Source organism: Venturia canescens, chromosome 2 (assembly GCF_019457755.1).
Source record: "Venturia canescens isolate UGA chromosome 2, ASM1945775v1, whole genome shotgun sequence".
NCBI lineage: Eukaryota > Metazoa > Arthropoda > Insecta > Hymenoptera > Ichneumonidae > Venturia > Venturia canescens.
In genome coordinates, this window is record NC_057422.1 from 8,547,807 (window position 1) to 8,571,611 (window position 23,805).

At 38.6% G+C, this 23,805-nt stretch overlaps 4 protein-coding genes across 7 annotated transcripts; 1 reads left to right on the forward strand and 3 right to left on the reverse strand.

Annotated features, from left to right (window-relative positions):
* The first annotated feature begins 69 nt into the window (after positions 1–69).
* Positions 70–2,681, forward strand: LOC122405849 (PIH1 domain-containing protein 1-like). Its single transcript, XM_043410868.1, has 7 exons — positions 70–251; positions 353–443; positions 749–931; positions 1,037–1,206; positions 1,364–1,594; positions 1,713–1,856; positions 2,513–2,681. Exons 1-7 carry the CDS (start codon positions 189–191, stop codon positions 2,540–2,542), a joined length of 912 nt encoding a protein of 303 aa, XP_043266803.1. The 5' UTR covers positions 70–188; the 3' UTR covers positions 2,543–2,681.
* LOC122405847 (sphingosine-1-phosphate phosphatase 1-like) lies at positions 2,012–7,302 on the reverse strand. Of its 2 annotated transcripts, none has more exons than XM_043410864.1 (5): positions 6,451–7,302; positions 5,169–5,656; positions 4,415–4,616; positions 4,058–4,282; positions 2,012–3,806 (listed from the first exon to the last, which is right to left on the reverse strand). In XM_043410864.1, exons 2-5 carry the CDS (start codon positions 5,596–5,598, stop codon positions 3,389–3,391), a joined length of 1,275 nt encoding a protein of 424 aa, XP_043266799.1. In that variant the 5' UTR covers positions 5,599–5,656; positions 6,451–7,302; the 3' UTR covers positions 2,012–3,388. The 2 variants fall into 2 exon arrangements, with proteins under 2 accessions (XP_043266799.1, XP_043266798.1); XM_043410863.1 differs by lacking the exon at positions 6,451–7,302 and adding an exon at positions 6,135–6,420.
* A 192-nt stretch (positions 7,303–7,494) lies between these two features.
* Droj2 (DnaJ heat shock protein family (Hsp40) member A4-like) lies at positions 7,495–13,596 on the reverse strand. Of its 2 annotated transcripts, none has more exons than XM_043410866.1 (5): positions 13,353–13,596; positions 11,099–11,302; positions 10,734–11,010; positions 10,179–10,518; positions 7,495–9,985 (listed from the first exon to the last, which is right to left on the reverse strand). In XM_043410866.1, exons 2-5 carry the CDS (start codon positions 11,228–11,230, stop codon positions 9,553–9,555), a joined length of 1,182 nt encoding a protein of 393 aa, XP_043266801.1. In that variant the 5' UTR covers positions 11,231–11,302; positions 13,353–13,596; the 3' UTR covers positions 7,495–9,552. The 2 variants fall into 2 exon arrangements, with proteins under 2 accessions (XP_043266801.1, XP_043266802.1); XM_043410867.1 differs by lacking the exon at positions 13,353–13,596 and adding an exon at positions 13,197–13,219.
* Positions 13,597–14,152: 556 nt separating this feature from the next.
* LOC122406132 (myoneurin-like) lies at positions 14,153–21,146 on the reverse strand. Of its 2 annotated transcripts, none has more exons than XM_043411379.1 (5): positions 21,015–21,146; positions 18,763–19,038; positions 17,895–18,265; positions 17,466–17,792; positions 14,153–17,356 (listed from the first exon to the last, which is right to left on the reverse strand). In XM_043411379.1, the coding sequence occupies exons 2-5, from the start codon at positions 18,980–18,982 to the stop codon at positions 16,820–16,822; spliced, it is 1,455 nt and encodes a 484-aa protein (XP_043267314.1). In that variant the 5' UTR covers positions 18,983–19,038; positions 21,015–21,146; the 3' UTR covers positions 14,153–16,819. The 2 variants fall into 2 exon arrangements, with proteins under 2 accessions (XP_043267314.1, XP_043267315.1); XM_043411380.1 differs by lacking the exon at positions 21,015–21,146 and adding an exon at positions 19,117–19,329.
* Positions 21,147–23,805: the final 2,659 nt, after the last annotated feature.

Here is a 23,805-nt window from a genome sequence, read left to right on the forward strand (position 1 = left end):
TGTAAGTTTTGCCGCGAGGTGGAGCAACTACGCGCGCGAAATGGCGAAATATACAAATAATGGCGCATATAGCAAGACCTGTACCCTGTACAAACACTGACATTCGACTCATTTGACCGACGAATCGTTTCGTGAGTGCGATAATAAGATTGTATGTTGATTTTAAAATAATATATTTCACACGGAAAATGTCGAACAAAACTCTTCTTGAAGTTGACGACTCGATCTTGAGGAATAATTTGCTACTGACGGTGAGAAAACCGGAGATCCACACATGTCAAAATTCAATTCTAGGTTAGAAACGTATTTCATGTGCAGAACGACAAAAAATAATAAAAATGGTTCGTTTTAGGAGAAAAAATCGGAAGAACAAGAGTTTGATGATTTGCTTCGGAAGTTTGAAAAACCTGAACCACCTTCCTTGACTTTTTGTCCGTTGCCAGGTAATTTTTACATCTGCCAAATCGAATATTTAGATAGATTACCATCTTTAGAACTTTTCGATTAGATTTATTTTTCAAAGCTAAAATTTATTTCTTACAAAATTGGTTCGCAGAGTTTTTTCAATTCATTTCTCATCAGCCATAAAAAACGATTTGGGTTATCTGTGTCAATTGTTCATGCCTGCGGATGATCTCTCGTCATAATTGTTATTTTTTTATTATCTATCGTATTGTTATGAATTTAGTATATCATTAATTAATCATAATAAGATTTTCTGAGAAATTCTGTAAAAATATATTCACAGGTGCTTGTATCAAATGCAAAACGGACACCGGGGAAAAAGTATTTTTAAACATATGTCACACAACCAAAATACCTCCCCCAGAAGATTTGTCCGAAGAACAATTATTCAATGTCATAGAAAAAGAAGAAACAAGCTGGAGCATTCCCATGAGTATCGGCCATGAAAGATTCGAAAAAAATAAAGGTCTGCAGGCAGAAAAAATAAAAAATTAACATTCCATTCCATTGAGCAGAATGGCCAAGGAATATTGTTTATATCTTTTTTTACATGCAATTTTCCTATTTGCAGAAGGAATAAAGTGTCTTACTTACGACATAGCCTTAAATACAAAACACTTTGAAAAATGTCAGTCTCAAAAAGCTATGTGGACATTTACCATTGTCACCATAATCTCAGGGGTCAGTGAGAAACACAACAGAAATATACAATCCGAGTTCAAGATTTTGAAAAACCGTAAGGTAAATTTTATTTAAAAATTTTTGAATATCTGGTTAAATTATTAAAAAAAAGTAGTATGTCAAATAATTGAACTGTTTAAAATTTCCTCTCCCTTAATAATGTTTTCTCAAATGTTGAAATCACGAGTTACATAATTTTTTTTAATTTTCGATAAAGGTTATGGGTAAATTGCACGATCATAGAGTTCAGAAACGTGAAGCAAAAAAGCCAGTTATGACAAAACCATTGATAGAAGAGATCCAGAATACCTCAGGATTGAAAAAAATTCAAGCAGAAATACCTGAAAAAGAAAATATGAATTCCAATGACCCTCAGTACATTTTGCTTCGTAAACCAAAGGATGGAAAAGTAGAACAGCTGATTGGTTACTTCAAGCTTCCTAGTCGGGTAAAGAATTCCTAGAATTCACAAAGCAAAAATTTATAATAAAGTGAACAATTTTTACAAGATTCGTATCATTAGTTACAATTTTTAAGACTACTTCTGAAATTAAAAAACTTGTCAGCTTCGAATCAAGGACATAAGGGTTGACGTTTTTGAGGATCGCATCATCGTCGAAGCTCCAAGAACGAATTATCTCGTTGATGTTTTTGTACCTTATACATTGGATCAGGAAAAAGTAACTGCAGCCATGGATCAAAATATAAACGTGAGTAACAACTTTTTTCCCTCGTATTAATCGAGTGTTTATTATCGTGGTGCAGGAGTAAATACTCTTTAAAATCGACGATATTCTTTTAATAATGTTGACATTTCTAATTTGAGGCATCGGGAAGGGGTCGAATAATTTTTTTTGAACATCAATAACGCAATTTGGTAATTTATATAATGAATTTTAAATGAATACATTTTTGGAGAAAAATGAACGTTTAAACGAACAAAATATTTCTCAATGAAAGATCGGATGACTTTATTTTTTACCGCCTGAAGTAGCAGGTCTCATAGTTACAAAAACTTATACGAAATCGTTTCCAACATTTCGTTACCACATTCAAATAAGTGTGAATAAGGAATTTAAGATAAAAGGGAAGATAAAGTCAAAAGTATGGTAGAATATGACCAAATTCATATAAAGCGATGTGAAATGAAATCACCAATCATACATTGAACAATTTTCTTTTAACAGTAAATTGCTAAGAATTATTCAATAGTCTTATTATTATGTATGGCGATAGAGGTCTTGAGGTTGGTGAACATTTCTAGATTTTGTATACATTTTTGTAGAATAAAGTTATTGGCATGATTATATGTAATGAATTATAAAAATTGAAGTATGTAAGAAATTAAATAACTAAAAATTTGCAGGTATTGCGTCTGATCATTTCGGTTATGTGAGGATTACTCTACACATCTGAGAAACGTCGAAGAAATTATCAAGTCAATAACAAAAAAGTATGATTTATCTGTGCGTTCTTGTGTACGTTGTTCCTTTCATATCAACAACTGTAGGCTATAATAAATAATTTATAGAGGATATTACTTAATCGCCAAAGACCCGAGGATAAAAGTCGAGTTGTTAATTACAACCTTCACAGGACTTAGATAACGTTTCTGTACAGGCATTGTACTGAGTTAAAAAAAAAATTCTTACGTTCCAAATTAGCTACAAAATAACGCTATAGTTCTATAAAATGCTGAAAGAATAATTGAAATATGAATTCGAGAAACGAATAATTTTACGTCGAAGAACGGTCAAATTTTCATACGAATTGATCCGTACGTGAAAACGGTCACTTTCTACTCATTTAGCAGTGTATTCATTGACTAGTTCATAGTAACGTGCCTGGCTTAACAATAAAATAATTATTCTAAGCAATATATACACAAAGAATTTCGTGTTATTGCGTTCCATTATTTCGCTCATTTTACGTAGTTAGTATGTATAACAAAATATATACAAATGAAACAAAGCGCAGATTTTTTAGTAGTACAGTAAAAAAGGTACGTGAATCTTTGATGCGCTTTTATAAACTATTGTACGTTTTTGGGATGAATGACTAAGGATGATTGATGCCAGGGAGTCTTCTGTCGCAACCAAGCAAAAACGAGCCTATTTTTCGACGTCATAACAAAGATATGGCGTAAAAAACAGCCATTAACAAGAATTGATATCGCTGGAATGATTATAATGGGATTGTTCGAGCCCAAATATCTCGTTCCGAGTTTGACAAGTACGAATAATTACATTTCTGTGTAGAAAGTCGGTCTCTCAATGCCGAGAATCGTGAAAACATTAGGCAATAAATAAACGGTATTAAAACCGATCATAAAACAACTGATATATTTGTAAACTAAGTCGGCAAGCACTTTTTTCGTGTTGTTCAATGAAATTTCACTTTTCATCAGTTCTTTCGTATTGACACGGAACATGGTACTAATTGCTGCATAGCTGAGAGACTTGCAAATTGCTTTGGTCGCGATAACACAACAAAAACCAATGATCGTACGCAGTGTCATACGCCCAAACATTGGACAAGAAGGCCAAATAATGTTGTAAGGCGGTGGAAGGAGAGGCGCCGATAATGCACCGGTTTTGTAATTTAACCACGCTCCAACGTAAACGCCAGCGGTCACTGACACAACCATCGCAGTGTCGCCTCTGTAAAGTAAAGAGATTTTTATTTTCTGGGTGAGACCAATTTAATGTAAATAAAAGATTCGACCAACTTTCAAATTACTTTTAAGCGTAATATTGCAAAAGCTTTTTCTATTTCAAAGAAAAGCCTCATTTTTTTCCTCTATTGTTTCATAACCGAACGTAAAATTGTTCAAATTTTCAATGAACATCGATCATTAAAACTTTTCATTTATAATTTGATTCGATTCTCAGCTGATTGCGAATCAACTCACCTCGTGGGAGTCCATCTGTCACTCTGAGGATAATAAACGATGGTAATGATAGTGAGAGCTATGAGGGCCCCAATTGCCCAGCTCTCGGTGAGAAAATAATAATCGGTGAAATCGACCAATGGTATCAAGGGTATCATCAGTATAATAGCCAGAGATAATCCGACTACAATGTCAAGCACGGTGTGCATGCCGAGATACAATCGACTTGTAAACACGAGAATACACCTGAACAGAACGAAATGTTTCCATGAGATTTTTAACATTGTTAAATTTTAATCATGAATTCGCTAGATAATGATAACGCTAAAAAAAATTTTCTGATATTTTTGGTGCCCTTGGAAGAAGCAAAAAACTTACCAAATCGTAGCTATCGTACAGCCCACGGTAAATGAATAAATATATCTATTCATCGTAAACAATATGACACTGAAAGGAATCGACATGCCGATCATGGCGTGAGTCGATGGCATTCCATATTCCTGGGACCATTTACTTTGCAGTCTCGTTGCTGGTGGGCAAGACGGACGAGGCCAACGAATTATATCCTTCATGGCCTGACCTGTGTATCACATTAATTCATTCATTGAACGATTTCAAATTCGCCTATAGCAGCTGCAGATTATTGGTTCTTCTATCAAAAAATTTCAATCGATTCTACTAGAATTGAGTTAATTATAGATAACGTGTTTAGAGTATTGTTAATAAAAATAAAATTCGGACAAAGTCCATAACTTGTAATCATTTTTTTACTGGTAATATTCGAATCAATGATACCATTTTCGAGATTAGATAATATCCATTTTCCATTAGAGATAATACCAATTTTATCAGAATTACCTAGATTTCATAAGAGGTTTACAAGTTATAAATTGAAAAGAATACTCAGAACAATGGAAAAAAACTACAAACGTTCTAGCGTTCGAAAAATGCGACCACAAGATTTAAAAGCTGAGAATTTTGGACAACAATATAGAAATTATTTTTTTATGAATATGAACACAAGAATTAGAGTGAAAAAAAGCTTCAAGTAAATTGAACGAAACCTTCGAACTTGGAACAAGAAATTTCAAATTTTACATTATCAAAATGTAATCAAGAATTTGGATCTAACCAATAGTCATGATGATAGCCCAGACAAGAACGACTCTTCGGCCAACAGCTCCGTCGATATTCCAGAACCAGAATGGTATGAATGCACAGTAGAAAGTCTCATCACCGAGTTCAGTACCAAAGAGGAAGAGATAGTACCAAAAATAATTTGTAATTGTGTAATTAAGAGATTCAGATTCTACTGAGTTTTCAGCGTCACTGGGGAGATTTTTTTGTTTTTCTTCTTTGCAGTAATCAAATTTACAGGATCCGTTAATTTTTCCATCAGTGTATCCGTTCCTCCTCTTTTCTGTCCGTTTGCATTCATCGGTACATTCTTTTTCTTCAATATTTTGTGATTCTTTGGCATAGTGAATTCTGATTCCAAAAAATTCCTGAATCCTCGCTACCAAATGAGGATCCTTCAGATAATCAATAGTCTCCTTAATCATTGTTTATCAAACACTTAATCGTTCCTCCTTGAATAAATGTACATGGTGAACAGTGATTCTGGAAATAGAAATAACTTGCAAAAAGAGCCACCGGAATGGAACAGTACAGAAACCATTTTATTTAGTTTTTTGACTATTTTATGAGTAGAGTTTTGGCTGTTAAGTAAAAATATAACGTCTGTGTGAAATGACAGATTTCAAAGTTGCTAATCACTGGAATGAAAAATATTTAATTTGAATAGTTTTTGTATAGACAATGTAATCTACTAATGCTTCTGACAAATGCATCGTATCAAAAAGTCCGAGGTACAGACGATAATCAAATGTTTCTTGGAACTATTATCAATTTTATTTTCGCATAAACGAATGCATATTTTTATAACTGTTACTTATTCTGTATTACCAAACACGTGTACCTTGATAAATATACATGCTATCGTAGAGCACTTTGCTCGTTTCGTAAAAAAGGTAAATGTAAACATAGAATATTCATAATTTGGAAAAAAAACAACGTGGAAACTCAATCATTTTCTTACCTTCTCTTGTGATGTTCAACGTTAAACTTATGAAAGAGAACTCTCGGTTAATCGAAAGTTGCAATGATACCATTAAGCTTTAGCTTTATCCGTTCAAATGGTACAGAAAAACGTATTGTTTGACAGACCACGAATCAAAGGGGAATGATGAACGATGTCGTATTTTTTTTTCTTTCTCTGACGTATATGAATGGGCTATTTCGACCGCAGTTATGTCTACATCGCGCCACCGTGGTCACCGTGGTTCACGCGTCTCACGAGGTATTTATCACACTACCGTCCTACCGTATCGTGTAGAGTATGGTTTGTTACCTACCTAGTTCATTTGGTACAAATCTCCACTGCTGATTCATCACCGCAGTTCACCACAGTCTTGAAGCTCTGCGAACCAGCCTATCCGCACTTAACCTTTGGCTTAAAATTTTTTTATTATTGTAATCGTCTGTAAGTCGATAGTGAGTCATTGTAATAATAAATTAAATAGTTGTCACACGAGTCTAGCTTTTGAAAGTGAAAAACAAAAATGAGCGCTCAGCGAACTTTTGAGATATCGAGAAGTTTCAAAACATCATGCACTGTTAGTCATTTCCAAGAATTATTATGTAACGAAAGAAAATTAATTCATTGCTGTGTGTGAAGATGTACAAATTCATTATGTATTCCTTTGTAGGGCCTTTTCACTTTTACCGACTTTCACTTTCATTGCAAGTTACCATTTCAAATTTTACTTGAAACACACACGCTAGAACGATAGCTTCATGTGAACGATTGTTATTTTTAAAATAAAAATGGCCTTCATTGCTCCGAAAATTCAAATAATATAATACAATCTCGATTAATCTTAGTCCAAAATAGGGAAAATTTTGAAAACCAAATGCGAAAAAGTAATCGAAACATAACCTCGTCAATTTTTGTGTACGGACGCGGTAAACAGGGTTGAAAACTAATCTATGTCTTAGTTATTTAGGATATGAACATTTTGTAATTGATAAATATTAAGATGAAGACTTTTCTCTTTCCTCGCAAGATAAGTCGTCACTGCAGCAGAAAAGAATTTAATTAAATTTTTTCTGAACGTCCCCAGTTCGCATCTGTCAACTGTAAACAGAGCTCAATCGAAGGAACTTCATGAAATTGTGAATTCGATAAAATTTCGTAGATATAAAAAAAAAAAAAAATGACGTGAATCTCCGATTGAAGATTTGGTCTATGATGATTCCAGTTGATTTAAACATGACGAATTTTTTCTTTAAATGGGTTCTTCCCATTTTACTTCTAACTAAATTTGTTTTTAATTGATTATAAAATTAAGTGGGTTTCATTGTTTTAAATATTTTGGAAAAGAAAAAAAACACGTTGATCTCATTTTTGTTTGTCCCATTATCTTTACTCAATTGTGTATTAGAGACGTCATCAATAATCATGAAGAATTGATCTATTTAATAAATTAGATTACAGATTTTATTTCTTCCGTCTATTCAATGAAATCTAGCTATCGTGTATTTTAAACCAGCACGTAATTTGTTAGATTCTTAATTCCTCTTTGCTACGAGATAAATATCGTTGGCGTTATAGTTTTTCCAACAGCATCGCTTGTTTCAATCATTTTATTTTATACTTCAATCGTTGAACATGTCCGTCTGAAATTCGTGTTGTTTTCCATCGTGACGATGAAAAAAAAACGTAGAAGGAATATCAAGAGGCTGGTATTCGAAGTGTTATAACTTAGCCACAATAACTCAACGATGTTTTGTTGGGCCACCCGAAATCGACCGATTAATACGCTTAGTTTTTTTTTTTAAGTCTATTTATCATCTAAAAATAAGTCGTCTAAACGCTATTGACATCGATAACGGAGTAGAATCATTAGAATCACGTGTATTATGCTAACTATTTTAAGAAACATGATCATACAGAACAATTAAACGAATAACCCAAAAAGAGCCGCGAAATAAAGTTTGTAATATTAAATGTTAAGTTGAATATACTATATCGATCGAACCCGACCAACAACTATTCTCGGCTCTGTAGATTTTCGTTTGTTGTATTATTCAGAGCTGCCCCGATTAAATTGATGAATACATGATAATTCGGTTAAATTAATCAACTCGTTTATTTATCTTTCAACGATGTTTTTACTGTGTTCTTGAACTAACGCGTGCGTAATCGATCGAGTTTAAAGATGTTATTAAAAACTGGACAAATTGCATTTGCTATTGCAAAATTGAGAATATTTTTTTCATTCTTCTCTCGAAATATATTCATTTTGGGACCCATGACCACTGTGGAATGAAATGTCGACTCGGACTCGACGGTGTACGATAATTTTCGATCAATTTAGTGCACATTTTACGTGAAGCGTTAAATATTTTTTGTTTTTCCAGACATTTTTCCGTTAACTTCGTTCCTAATCTGGTGTTAAAAAATATCATGAAATCGAGGGGAAAAAGAAATGTTTAAATAGAAAAGTAAAAAAAAATTGAAAAAATCAGATACGTCGACAAGTTGAGACATCAAGATATTATTTTCGTTTATTCATCTAATTATTTTATTTTTTACTTTTTGTTTGCTTGAGAGGAACAATTGTATTAGACGTCAGCGTATCGCCAAATACCTCATTGCGTTTAGCCAAAATGATCTTCGTGACGAAATAATTTCGTAACGTTCATGATTCGAGTCTATGATACTCTAAGCGCTTTGAAACGCACCGGAGTGTGTATTATGCAATTTCCGTCATTACACTCCGTCTATGATTAATTTCATTTTGTCTAAATTCACGCGTCTACGAATAAATATCTATTACGTATTTTCGTTTATTCTCCTTTCGTGTTTTATTTTCTTTTTGTATTTTTCCATGGGACGAATAGTCATGAAGGAGTGGAGGGGTGCAAGGAATAGGCATCGTGTCATGTATGGAATAGAAAAAACGTATCTTCACAACTTGTCGATGATCGACACATCGTTTACCATTTTTTGTCAAAAATCATAAAGTCTAAAAAAAAAAGAACAAGACACCATATTATCCGTTCCGTTATGTACGTATTATTTCAAGTCGCGATGTTTCGTTGGTGGGCCAATCGATGTTTAAAGACGGCATCGAAAATTTGATTGACGACGCGCGACAATTATGGAAAAATGGACATGGTTGAAGAAAAAAGAAAGTTTTCGTTTCGACTCGACGAGAACATCGGGCCTGCGTACACACCCTTGCAAATTGATCCCCGAGGTGAAATCCGAGTCGACGATTGAAAGGGAAGGAGGAATGGAGTTGGAGTTATACGTCGCGAATGTGTGCAGGATGTGTGTGTATTATGCAATGCTTTTGCGATGAACAATGATCTCGTTTTCCTTTTCTTTTCTTCAGTGGGAGTTTGTGTTTGTTTGTTTTTTTTCTTTTTCAGTATTAGCATGATCGAAATTATTGTGCGGCGCATTGAAGACGCGACGCTCCACCTTCCTCCTCCTCGTAAGCCTGTCGTGAATCGCTCTGCTGTCTTGCCTCAAATTCCGGATCAAAATCAGTCAGGGTACACTCCTCAGCACTGTCGGGAATGATGACTTCCTCCCTTGGTGGTAAACATTGCTCGAGCGTTGGTATCACACTCGGATCGAGAGATTTTGGGAAGTTAACCACGAAACGAATCGTCAGTTTGCCTCGTGTAAACGGATCCCTGTACACTGGCATACCCTCGCCCATTATGCACTTTATCTCACCGTGCTTTATCACCGTTCCGGGCAATGATGATATCAGCAAATCTCTCTGGTCCAACGTACGTATGATTTTCTGAAAACCACACAGCGCCTCGACCAGCTCCAAGTTCATCGTCATTAAGAGATCGTTGCCCGAACGCCTGCAATCAATCCATATTTTTATGACTTTCAACATTATTTCACGTCATTCCATTAGATATAATGCGCACGGAAAATTTTCGAGAATATCTTTGCAAAATTATTATTATTCAATGTGCGCCGATAGTAGCATTTACCCTTCAGTAAGAAAATTATGTTTTTACGAGACTGTGAAATGAGTACTGTAAGACTCACTTGAAAACGTCATGATCCTTTTCTTCAAGACGAATTACGATATCACCAGGTTCGAGTCCCGGCTCTTGGTCACCCTCGCCGCTAAATTGAATTCGCTGTCCGTCCATCATACCCTTGTCAACATGAACTTCCAGGATTTTCCGATCCCGAACAGTCTTTTTGCCATTACAATGTTTGCAGCGATCTCGTGCATTAATACGTTCACCTTGTCCTCGGCAATCGGTGCACGGACGTTGGAGATGCTGTACCATTGACGGTCCTAGCTGTTGTATAACAACGTGTATACCAGAGCCCTGGCAAACTTGGCATCGTTCAACGCATCCACTTTTTCCACCCACACCTGATCGAAGCGAAAAAAAAACGAGATGATCAAAACTACTCTGTTGTTTTTCAAAGTCTTCATTTCGAACATTGTGCAATATTTTTCAATTGAGAGAAAAAAAATTTGAAAGAAGAACTCGAAACAGACGACTTTGGTGCTATTCAATAACGGAAAAATGTTTGAAAACGCAAATTTATTCTCATTTTTTTTATATTGGCTAGAAAATAACTGACCTTCGCATTTATCACATATGACGTTCTTCTGCAGGGCCAATTTCCTTACTGTGCCCTTGTATAATTCTTCTAGCGTCACAGAAAGATAGTGTATCACATCTTGGCCCTTGCGCTCCTTTCTTCTGTTGCCGAAGAACATTTGAAATATATCCATTGGCGAAGAGTAATCATTGCAGGACATACCACCTTCTTTCAAAGCTTGTTCACCACCCGCATCATAAATACGTTTTTTGTCTGGGTTCGACAAAACTTCATAAGCTTGTGAGATTTGTTTGAACTGCGAACAAAGTTGATAGTAAGTTTTTCTCTCAGTGTTTTATGACTGGTTTCTTATAAATTCTTTTTCATTGTTGTATGTAACCAACCTTTTCTCCTTCATTGGGATTTTTGTCAGGATGATATTTGAGGGCTAATCGTTTGTATGCTTTTTTAAGATCATCGTCGCAGCAGCCAGGCTTCACACCCAAAATGTCATAAAATGTTGTTTCTTTCACCATTGTGGTCCTATTGACACAGCGATTGCCTCAAATGGATATTGTTTCTACTCAGCTTCTTTTCAATTTGAAAGTCTGCAATATTCAGCTTAATGTTAGTGGATTGCTCCAAAGAAATTTTAATTTTCAATATCAAATCTAATGCCTAAAGAATTGATTTATGGCCATTTTCTCAGACACGGTTTAAACTCAGTTCAATTTTTTTCATATAGTTTCGACATAGGATGAACCTAGCATAAACTAATATTAACGTTGAAGAAAACAGGCATTATCGACCAAGATTCGATTGTTAAACTTATTAGTTCACTTTTTTAAACCCTGAAAATGCACTTATTTGTCTTGGAAAGCAAAGGTTTTGGGAAGGAAAAAAAATCTCCAATAAATCCAGCCTCGTGAATTTTCCAAGTTCATGTTATGGATTTGAGTTGAATTTTCATTATAATTTAATAATTCTTTCTTAATATTAATTAAAAAAAAAATTATTTTGTAGCAGCACTCAAGAATGATTCCACATGTCATGTTATATGAGAAAAATGCAAGCGAAATACGAATTTTGAAAATTTAATCAATGTTATGTGAGCGATTTCTCGAAATATTGATGTGCACAAATTTTCAACCCGATTCTCTAATGTAAGAAGCATCCACCTGCACCCTCGTTATGTAATTAAAGCTATTGATTTGGTTTCCAATTTTTATGCAAGAGTTTAAACATGGTGGATTCTTAATGAAACGCGCACAACAATTATAGGAACGAATTTTGTCATCGAAATCTTGACACCTATCCGATTCGATTTTCCGAGATGATTTCAGGTAGGAAATATTTTATTTATATCGACAGATTTTCGAAAAATGAATAATTACGATTCGTTGTGAAACGTACTAGTGATTTCCTTCAATCGAAGCAGCTGTTAATTCCTTACAGAGGAGTATAGGAGAATATATTGACGGAGAGAAAATCCGATTATGTATGTGGTAAAGAGTGTTTCAAAATGGCGACTACGGGAGTTGGAACTCGAAGAGTCGTCTCGTGGACGAGAAAGTTCGAAATCAGCCATTATTATTTTGTAATTAAAAAGGATTCAGCGTTGAACCAATAGAGCAGACTTTAAAAATGTTTAAATTCGTATTATTATCATATCAATACAAAAGTTGAAACAGAATGACAAAACAAAGGAACATATAATACGATTTTTTCATTGCGGCATTTTGCCAACTCAAGAATATCAAACACTCGTGGATGACTGGGCACATTCATTTTACGGAAGTATCGCTTAGAATATCTTTCAATGCATTTTTTTCAGTTGTTTGCTCGCAAAACAATCACTTGAAATGAAGAAAACATCCCGTCAACGTTATCGGGCGTTAGCTACCTTTTTGCGGGATAAAATGCGGTTGCAACGGGGATAAGCAGCGCGTCTTGTCCATGCCAGCGGAGTCTAGCCTCGTGTTCTATAGTAGTCTATAGTTATACACGAAGCGAGAATCATACGAAATATATGAAGTGAAGAGAAGAGAGAGAGAGAGAGAGAGAGAGAGGGAAATCGCGAGGCATATGACGTAGAATTGACGCGTGTGAGCCTTCCCTCACTGACTTCGGTAATGAAAACCTTGGGAAAGAAAATGTGTATCGATCTTTCTAGAATAAATCCATATAACACCGAAGGGAAATAGCGGTTTCTGTAGATACAATGACGGAGATCCGGAAGAGTTGGCGACGGAATTCGCGAATGTTCTTGTCAGGGCAAACGACGAAGAACGCGTTCCAAGTGCGTATATTTCGTACAGGCGTGCCTTCGTTTATAGGTAATATACATATACATGTAAAAAAAATCATGAGATAGCCTTCGAACGGCAAGGTGCCATGAGTTGTTCCATTGTGATGACGGAGAAATGGAAATTGTCAAGTAAAAAGAGGGGAGGGAAAAAAAATTCAGTGTTTTGTGACCAAGAACTCTGAAGCTCGAATTACCTTGCGAGACACTGAAATTCAATCGATTTTGCCTCTTGACTAAGGATAATTGCACGATTCATTAGCATTGACTTTATTGATCGCACGCGTCCGAAGGTTTGTGAATTTTAAGCAATGGCGTTAACATTTCTCATGAAAAAATTAATATCGACTTACCTGAAACTTCAGGTAACGGATGTATATATAGATACTTGTCTAAAACGTGTTTGTCAAAGCGTGAGCTTGATCTTTCAAGACCTTCACAAACTAGCAATGATCGCCGAAATACTTTCGGACAAAAGTCTTTGTAATCGTTCGCGCTCGAGACTCTAGAATACAATAAAACTCGGGCACACATCAACTGCCGAAGTACCGCACTCCGCCGTTTCTCGAAAGTTCTCAACGGGTAATGCCGTAATGGAGGACGTCGATTGTGTACGTGGTGTGGGAACCCTCGTACCGTCAGGCTTCGTTCTCCACCAATCAAAATTTAATATTCTTTTTCTCTCATTGGCTCCACCCATCGACCAATCGTCTTGCAGCTTGCACCGGAAGTTCACGAGCGCAGCGCACTCTGCTTTCCGCGGCAAGTTTCGATTGACATTCAAAAGTATTCGTGTCACCCCCGACAATTTCGTTCACACCACTTTTAGTACCCAATGAAAAAGGTCTCGTCAGACAATTCTTGTTATTGTTTCTTTGCTATATTTGCTTCTATTTTATCAAGGTTCGATAACGATTCCATAATCATTCAAACAATTTTTAATCGATCCTGGAAATCGTGTTGTCGATTTTTTGTTCCAAGCGAAAAAATTTTCTCGGTCGCGCATGCGCAACGCCATTTCTTTACTTTGTCAACAAAGAATGCTCAACGCACGTCACGGAATTTCGGGCCAATATCTAGTTTTTTCAAATTATTTAAAGTTAACCCTCAATCTTACATAAATAGGAGTAAATGACAACCGCCAAATTCGAGGTTCGTTTTGCATGCGACGATGCGTTTGTTTTATTGTGTAGGAATATCGTATAGAATTGCACAAAAGATCGTTACAATTACGAGGTACGAATAGAGGGCTCTCAGTACCAAAAAGTAAATTCGACAAATATGTACGGTTGTATAAATCCTAAAATTGCACTAAAGTTTCAAGCTCGACGCTGATAAAACAAACTCAATATAACACAATAGTATTCAACGTAAAAATGGAAAAAACTCAACGTATTTTTCGTCTTTCTCTAAGATGGCTATATACAAGGCTTTTTACATGAAAGTTTGATTTCGAAGTGAACATATCATTTTAAGGGGTTCTCAATTTTACTGTCGTTTTTCATCAACTCAAATGATATTACCGGCTAAACATGATTCCAGATCGAACAATGGCTCATCCATCTTATATTAGTTCCTCACCAAAAGTCGACAGGCCAAACTAGCTAGTCGTGAAAAAACGATTAAAAAACAGAGCGTTCTTTTTAAGCTAGTTTTCCCTGTAAATCGGGTTGGCCAAACTAGTTTGGCTTCGAATCAAAAGTTTGGTCGGGGTTGTTTACACAATTAACCTCCAAAGAGCGAATAACACCGGTGAAATATTTGCAGTAAATAAATTGATTAGAGTTTTGGAATGAAATTTCAACGTAAAGCGCCTCGAACACAGATCCACGCTATAATAATAAGAGTAACGTTCAAAAGCCCCATGATCCGAGTCTTAATATATAATAGACGAATGGGTATTGCACTGACCAGGGAAAGCAAACCCTGAACGACCCTCGGAATGAAGTTTCTGAACGTAACTTTTCGAGTACGAAAAGTTTTGTTTGTTTGCTCCATCGACAACGGCGACGCTAGCCATCGATTTTCAAAAAATAACAATCATAAGTTTTACATATAACAAAAAAAAAATTGCACTTGCAGCCGCCATTGAAACAGGGAAGAAATTCGTTTGTTTCAATGAAATTTAAAAATTCTCGAAATTTCGGAACACTTTGAACTCCCTCGCGACAAATATTTCTACTAATTTTTTACGTACGACGATACATTTTGGTATTTCACGTACAGTCCATTGATTTATTTCTCTTATACACTATAGTAATAATAGACTAGACCAGAAATTCTGGGAAGAGAACAAATCATTTCATATTCGTACGTCACACGCATTTTTGCTCTTCCATTTTGGATTTCGCCATCAAATATACCGAACAATATAACATATAACTATAAACGTTTTTTTTCTCGGGTACGAGTGATACCTGTAATGTCTTCTCGACGGACGTAATATGCTCACCCAAAATAATGGCTCATCATTTCGACTATTTGGACATTTGTACTCGACGTATATGATTATTCGATCGGCGTTATCTCACACGAATGGAAATTTATACACATGAAACACTGTGTAACATATATACACATACGTTTGTATATATTTATGTATAGATTATTCGAAGTTTGAATCGTTGGAACTCGGCGAAATGTCATTTTCTCAATAGTGCCCAACACATGGGCGTTTTCGGGCTAAAAAATCGGCGAAAACTTTTGGAAAACTTGAAGAAAGTCTCCAACCGTAAATTTCGACTACTCGGAAAGTACTCGGCAATGCATTTTATCGTTGGGTTGCAACGACGCAAACTTCAATAGCAATGATTCGTCGTTTTATAATGTAATATGAGAAAATATTTGAAGCTAATCTTTATCTCGTTTCTGAAATAAAAACGAATTCTGTCTTAACACAGTCTCTTGCTCGAAACGTTCGAGTATTTTAATCGAAGATTCATTTTTCAGATCAAATAATCGGTCGGTAAATGATCAGGAAATCAGACGACGGAGCTGTCGGTGGACGCGACCTGAGACTCTACCGAGTATTTCGATGGATGATTTTTGTCAATGAATGACAACGTGAAAGTGGATGGTGTGCCTAATGACGATGGAAAACTGTGGGAAATTTTCCGATTGGTACTCTGGAAAACTGATCGCTCGCTATTGGAACGATTTCGATTTCAACCGTTGGTCACCAGCTCAAAATGAGGGAAACTCAGAATTAGATAATCGTTGAAATGCGCTTCAGAGCGTTGGACACGTTCTGAAGTCGAATGTGAATCGGAGGCCTACTTTTATTCGTTAATGTGGAATTTGATGAAGAAAGTGGCTTTGGAAGATATCGTTAAACGCAACGATCGAGAAACGCTCACCGTTGAACGTGAGAAAGAGGAGAAACGTACTATTTCGCTAATTTCAATGATATGCGACGAAATTAAGACGATCGAATCTTTGCGAACGAAGCACTAAAACTGAGGAATCGATTCGCAGTGATTGCTTAGTTTTTTAACGTTTGGAGCTACCGCGTTTATCCAATACTTTGGCCCACTTTACTTCAGCTTGGTCCGGATCATAAAAAATTGTTGCTATTCGTTTTCCCGTGGAGAAATAACTCGGGAATCTGTGAAAGCACGTTCGAGTTTACGAAAATGGTAAAATTGTATAAATTGACCAGATTTCAATTTGCATCCGATAACCCGTCCAAGCTCTCGCAGATATATCATTTTTTCCTACTATTTTTGGATGGTTCAATAATCTTGGAGTTTTCCGGTTGATCAGTTAACTCGATTCGTGTCTCGGACGCAATTCAACGACGAGGAATCCTCGAGGGATATATTCAGTCGTCTCTTGAAGGAGTCAAATGTCCTTCCATCAATGGAATTCTGGTGTAAATTTTTCGCGGTCTGCCACGTTTACCTTTCAACACTGTGACGTGGGCTACGTTTTCGGACGAAGCTGCGCCCCCGGGTATCGAGGTAAGTTGTATCATATGACCTTGAACTTCGCCATCGGCGAGATTCGAGAAATTTTTTCTTTTCGGCCATTGCAAATGGGAGTCCAAATGTTGCTTCAGCTTGTCTTGTCTGGCGAACATTCGAGGGCAAAGGCTGCACACGAATGGTCTTTCTCCCGTGTGAACTCTGCGATGTCTGGCCAAGTGGGATGCTCGAGTGAATGCGAAAGTACAGAGATCACAGGGAAACGGTTTGTACTGAGATTTGTCCCTTTTTCCAGCGACTTTTTTCTCGGTTATCGTGAGGGAACTTTGTTGGCTCAGGTTCGTTTCTTTCTTCGCCAAGTCAGACAAATTTTTCTTTTTTCCAGCTACGTTCGCAGCATCTACTTCGTCGAAACTTTCGCTGTCTTGTGAATTCTGTTTGGAAAAAAATGTTTAAAAATTTTGAATTAAAGAAAACGAATCATTTCAAAGCCATTCTTTTTACTAAGCTGGTGATTTTCTTCCACATCATTCGTCCACGCACCATGAGCTCCATAGAATTTTGATCACGTTCAAGCATCGTATCCTCGTGCATCTGAATAGCTGGCACCGTTGGATCGAAGCTTCCATTGTTCGAAAGGTGATCCGATTTCGAGAGTTCCGTATCGTTGTCCATACCAGAAGGTGATCCAGAATTGTTATCGCAATCGTCCTCTCGGTTCGAATCATTGGACACGATATTCGCGTCCCACCTAATCCTTTTCGTTTGGTTTTCGTCCTTTTCTCTTCCGGGTATCGGACGAGCCAAGGAAACTCTTTTTTGGCCGTCGTACCGTATCTGTCTTTTGAACATTGGGGCTGGTACGTGTTTCTGCAAAGGAAAACCGCACGATTGTTTTTTGCATTTCAATTGAAGGAAAATTATTGTTAGCTAATTTTCTTTTACAAAATTTTGAATATTTCGACGTCTTACAATTTGCTGTTTCGAATTCGTGGTCACTGATTGCAAAGTTTCCTCGAAAGCATCGTCCTCGTGAGTCTCCATGATCATCGGATCATCTTCGACTTCGATTTCCTCGAGTTTTATGCAATCAGCCGCGATCGAATGGTCGCCCAGTTTCGTATAATTATCAAATCTCGCTTCCATTGGACAAGCTCGCACCCTCGCTTCGACTTCGACCCGCGAATAAACGTTGTCATTTTCCGTTCTCTCGTCCCCCGATAATCCACGAATTTCCAAATCTGTAGCCGTCTTTATCAGCGATGGCAAATGCTCTTCCGCAACGTTTATCGAGCCTCGATACATGAAATCCAATAGACACTCCATTTCTTCGAGTGGAACACCTGAGGCCAAATGTCACAATTTTAAAACGTTTCAGAGAGTCCTCAACAATAGTAAACGGTTTCCTTTGAGGGCTCGGGAAACTCGATAAATTTCATTGTATAAAAAAAATATATTTTTTTCAGATTCTCTTTCACAGTGAAAAGTTCACGATTATTTCTATAATTTCTAGGCAGCAGTACGCTCTCAATAAAAAAACGATTAATTTGCTTCTTCGACTAAATATTAAAAACTCTAAAAACTCGTACTTCGTGTGAAAATCAAACAATTATTTCATCTAATCAACAATCCAGATACGTGAAAAAACTGTTTTCTCGTCAAAATTTCATGAAAATAATATTGTAAAAACAAATTTCAATTTCGAAGAGAATTTCCTTGTCGTTTCTCCCAGCATGTTTGAGACCAAAATTCTTTGGTAGGCATAAAATCAACAATAAACCCACTGTAGTAAGATTTCAATAGTAAGCAAAGTGTAAAAAGATGGAATTATAAATCTGACCTTTTAAAATGAGTATCGGTTGTTCCCCGTGATGCTCTTTGAACACCCTTTCGAAGTAAGGGCTGCAGGCCGCCAGTACGAGTTTATGGGCTCGTAACATTCCACCCTGACAGGCCAAGGTCGTGTCTGTGAGAGATCCGCTCTTGTACAGGGCTTCGAAAAGTCCTGACAGATTGGCGAGATGATTATTCCACGTGAGATTGAAAGTTTTGTCGCCCATATTGAGAGCTCGGTATTTCGTTGCGTATGAAAAGCAGCGAGCCAGCTGTGTCCTCACTGCAATTCAGGGCTGATTAAGACGAGTGTTTTTAATCGAAATAACGCGAGGTTGTCGGTCGTAAAAATAAGTCGTACCGGTAGGATATTTTTAACAGTTTTTCAGGGTTTTAGTGAAAAAAAAAATGAAAAATAAAAAAAGAAATAAACAATAAATATGTGCACACTTTGAAGGAGATGTTTGGGGATGGAGCGAGGGACGAAACCGCGCGCGGATTTCACTGGCCGAAGCGTTGTTTTGCAAATCGCACGTGAATGTGTCTAGGTGCGTCGGTGTGTGCGTGGCTGCGAGGAGCGAAAGCCCGTAAGGGATGACGCTGCGGAGTGGAGGGGCGCCCCGTTTTATCAAGGGGTCTGTGATAGCGAAGCACGTGCTCATGCGCACGACATAACCTTCGTACTCTCCCTCTCTCAATCGCCCTTCCTCTTTCCCTGCTATCTTTCTCGTTTTACCCTCGCGATCCATAATTTTCCTGTTACCGTTCTCGCTCGTCCGAGATAGACGCTAACTTGCGGCTTCATCTTCTTCGTTTTCCTTGTGCCAGCTTCGGGGATAGACCCGCGAGCAGGCTCTCTCTTCCCGAAGCCTTTTCTTCGATTCGTATTAATATTGCCTCACTTGTTGAGCCACGTTTTTATCGCTATTTCCCCCCCCCCCCCCCCCCCCCGCCCAGGATTTACGGACTCGTGAGTATTCGCCGTTGATATTGTGGCTAGAGTTCCACATCGCAGGAGTCGAAATTACAATATTTCTTGGTTAAAAACGCTCGTTAATGAAAGACAATTTTTAATTCATTCGACTCGCTCCCGCGAGCCCGTTGCGACGAAAACGACTGCGCCTCCCGCCAGTACGATTGTTTTTTGTCTCTACTCTATCTTGTTACGTAAAGAATGGTCACGAGAATTATATGAGCCATCGTGGAACGTCCATTTTTTCAGAAAATCTCGAGTCTTGAGTGCTGGAGGTAATGAAAGGATGGACTCAAAAGAAAATTAGGAAAATGAGGTTCCATTCGTAAATATGCATGCCTCGGACATCCCAAGGCGAGCGATCACGCTAGAAAAGGGTGTGCGACGATCTACGTTCCGCATGTGTAAACAGAGAGAGCTCTCCCCGTTGTGATACGACACAAAATGGAGTCACGGATTCTCCGGACGAAAGGACCTGCCGAAATTTCATTCTTCCAGCTTCTCTTTCCAAGGAATCAACACTTTTTTATCATTCTCGATAATCCTAGCGCGGCGACGCTCGAAAAGCTCGATGTCCCAAGAACGTTTGAGAAGCCAAAGGTTCACTGTTGCCTGCAAAAATACTCGGTGTCCATAGAAATACCGTTTTTCTTTGTCAAATTAATCCTTTCGTCATTCGATCGATGTCAGAAAAAGTCGATAGGGGAAATATTCAGTTACTCGTCGTTCCGTCCTACGCGGAGGGTTTTGCCAAGTTTGCCAAGTTCAAATTCCCCAGGGGGATTCGATGTCTGGAAAATATTTTTTCTATTCTTCCAGGAAATTAATGTTGGTCAGAGAATATATTAAATGGGCGAGCATTTTTGAGCGAAATCGTGAGAACGGTGCACCGGAAAATAGAGCTAGCTCGGTACCCCTTTGCTCAACTGCTATGGCCAATATTATTGCGAGAACAGTTTACCCAAAGAGTCCGAAGTATATGGACAGTGAGAGGGAATAGAGAGGTGTCTATTAATACCGAGAGCTTGGCACGAGAATCTTTCCGTCGACAGGCACGCGTGCACAAGACATAGATATAAATTTAATGCTAAGTTTATATACACGAAGTATATATACTTATTAAAGACAAATAAAATCAAGTGTCCAATTGCGGGAGCAGTTTTCGAACTCTTGCGAATAACGATGAGCGTGAGCTTCGGCACAAAGGAAAACATGTAAACAAACGCTGGGAGTCGCGAGGACGTGTACATATATGTGTTCGCGAGAGTTTGAAAAAATGGTCTTACCTCGTATTTTCTTGCTCGGGCGGTCTAAATTTTCATTCGAAAGCTCGTCGAGCCGTTGGACGACGTTGAAAGACAGTATCTTTGGCCAGCAAAGTTTTTCATGCGAGTCGTCGAGCGCTGTGCGTTGTTTGGCCGTTGATTAAAAAGCAGCGTGAGTGCATGAATTAGAATCTTGACCCGAACGAGAGTATCGCGATTAGGACGAGGGGCCCCTTCGTCGCATGGTAAACAATGAACAAGTTCCAATATGAACTTGGAAAGCCTTCGTGGATTCAGTTATTTGCTTTCTTTCGTTGTGTCCTGACGTCGATATTTCTCGGTCACTGTTCCCTCGTCTTACGCAAAGTGTCTTCGGGCAGCGAGCTTTTCCGGCCGGCTGATATGCGCCGATCAATTGGAACGATTTTTTTGACCGTCGAGAATTCGTCGACCGGCGACAAAAGTCACACGTGAGAACGTTGAAGGTTATTATTGTTTGTTTTCGGGCTTGGCTACGTTTTAAAATATGAGAAAGAGGAAAAAATATGTCGGAGGGGCACACACCGAGATGAAAACACGTTGTGGCTCCCTCGCCGAGCCGCGACTGATATCAGTTCAGGGGGACGACTACAGGGACTGTCGGGGGCCGAGGGATAGAAGGCTGCCGACGAGCCGAGCCCCACGGGGGGGCGGAATATAACGCCCCCCTCCCCCCCTCCGCCTCCCAGGCATCCGTGGAGCTCCCTTCGTCTCTTGCTTCGTCTGTCTTTCTCTGCTCCCTCGCTCCCTCCCTCTCTTTCTCTCGCTTTTACGCTTGCTCTTCGTACGACAGCTCTCTTTCTTTCTGTTTCATCGCTGCTCCCGCGTTCTCGGTCGCGGGTCTTTTCGAACCCCGTGGCTCCGAACCTATCACTATATCAATACGCTCGCACGCATTTATTTATGCTTCTCGCGGTACATTTCTATATCCATCGGACGTATTACGCAGTCTGAGAGAGAAAGACACACTTTCGCAGAGTGCTCTTGTTCACTTTCCGTGAAAATTATAACCCCCGAAATATGTCAATTTCTTCATCTACCCCCCTCCCCCCACTTTACTAGCCCTTCCGTCCTATTCGCTTTCATTTCTCTCTCCCGTCATTAAATTGCCTCGCTTTCAGACCGGCAAGTGCACTACGAGTCCGCATATTCCTCACGCCCCGAAGCACTCGTCCATTCTAACCTATTCACAATGGAATAAACATTTTTAAAGCCAATTCCGACGGTTTCATCTCTTTGGTACGCATCTACTTTTCCTATTAGACTTAAGATATTTTTTTTTTTTTTCAAATTCCTTGAATGGGACATTTTTTCTTATACGAGATACTATTTTGTTTGTTTTTCCGATGGGAGAGTTGACGAAAAGTGCGCAAGATTGAAGTAGATTACGGGGAAATGATCGAAGCAAGTGATTTATTTATGAAGCTTGTTTCGAAAGACAATCGAGCGAGAATTCAACGGCTGTTCTTGAAGGGAACTCTGCACGAAAGGAGATTCAATGTAAAGGGAACAATGGCAATGTCGCGCTTGACAAGTTTTCGTAATTGTTCGTTGAGTATTTTGCGCAAATAATGCAGTATCTCTTAGTGCCTTTAAGCACTTTTATCGATTTTTTTATCGACTGGAGAAACGTTCGTTCACAGCAGTGCGACGTTCCCTCTCGAACGCCTCGCGTCGTTTTAACGAAGCTTCACCTGGAAAATTACATTAAACGGATTTGCAGAATTTTGAAAAAGTATTTCGCCGATTGTTTTCTTTTGTGAATTCTCGAGTGCACCGACGCTTTTGTGACCGATTTTCGATGGGGCTCGTCGAGCTTTGTATCTTTATTTTTTTTTAAGGAATTTGGAGGTTAGCCATGTCGCTACTCAGCGATGCTGTTATTCGGTTCCCTCTTTTCGAGCCTTTTTTCATCGCGGTGGTCTTTGGCTGAGGACATTTGCGTAAGTAAAAATGAAATAAATAAGCGGATTTTTCGTTATCGGACGTATTACCTCGCATGGTGTTGAGCGAGAATCACGCGTTTCACAGTCCGCTTCGATTTCCATTCTGTTTTCGCTTTCTCCGTCGGTTCTCTGCTCGCGTAATGAGGGATTTGTACTTGGGTTTTCTTTCTTTAGGTCTTCGGCGCCGCGCGATTTGGTAGTGAAAAAAGCAGCGATAACGATGACAGTGGGAGCTCGAAGGTACAGGGCTCCCTCGGCTCCCTCGAAAAAGCTCGGGAGAGATTGCCTCTTGGGTGGCGCGAGAGAGAGAGGGAGAGAGAGCGAGAGGGGGAAAAGCGACGGGGCAACCCCGGCGCAATCCATCGAGCCCTGACCCCTCGTGGCCGCGAGTCGAGCGCCCACACAGCAAGGGCTGCTTTTCACTCGCGACGACGCGTCCTATTGTCTCTCTCGCTCTCTCTTTTTTCTCCTGTTCTCTCTCGCTATGCGTGGGTCCCCCCGGACACGCTCTCGCACCGATCGATCTACTTTCACGCTCCTTTCCACGCACATACGTTTTTTCTTTCACTCTCGACTCGATGAATTTGTATTTATTTTTTTCTGCTCAAACGTCAGAAGACGTTAATATGCGACGATAATAGAGAAGATGAAGAGCAGGAAAAGAGGGGGGCGCTGAGGAAAACCTTCGTCCTTATTCGATCGCGTCGATCAACGTAATTGCGAGGATTCTCTCGAAGCCATTAGCTCCTTCATCTTCCAGTTTCGTCGCCTCGGCTCAGCCCCCTTCGAATCGAGGTGTGGCGCTGCTTCCTCAGTCCAACCGCTTT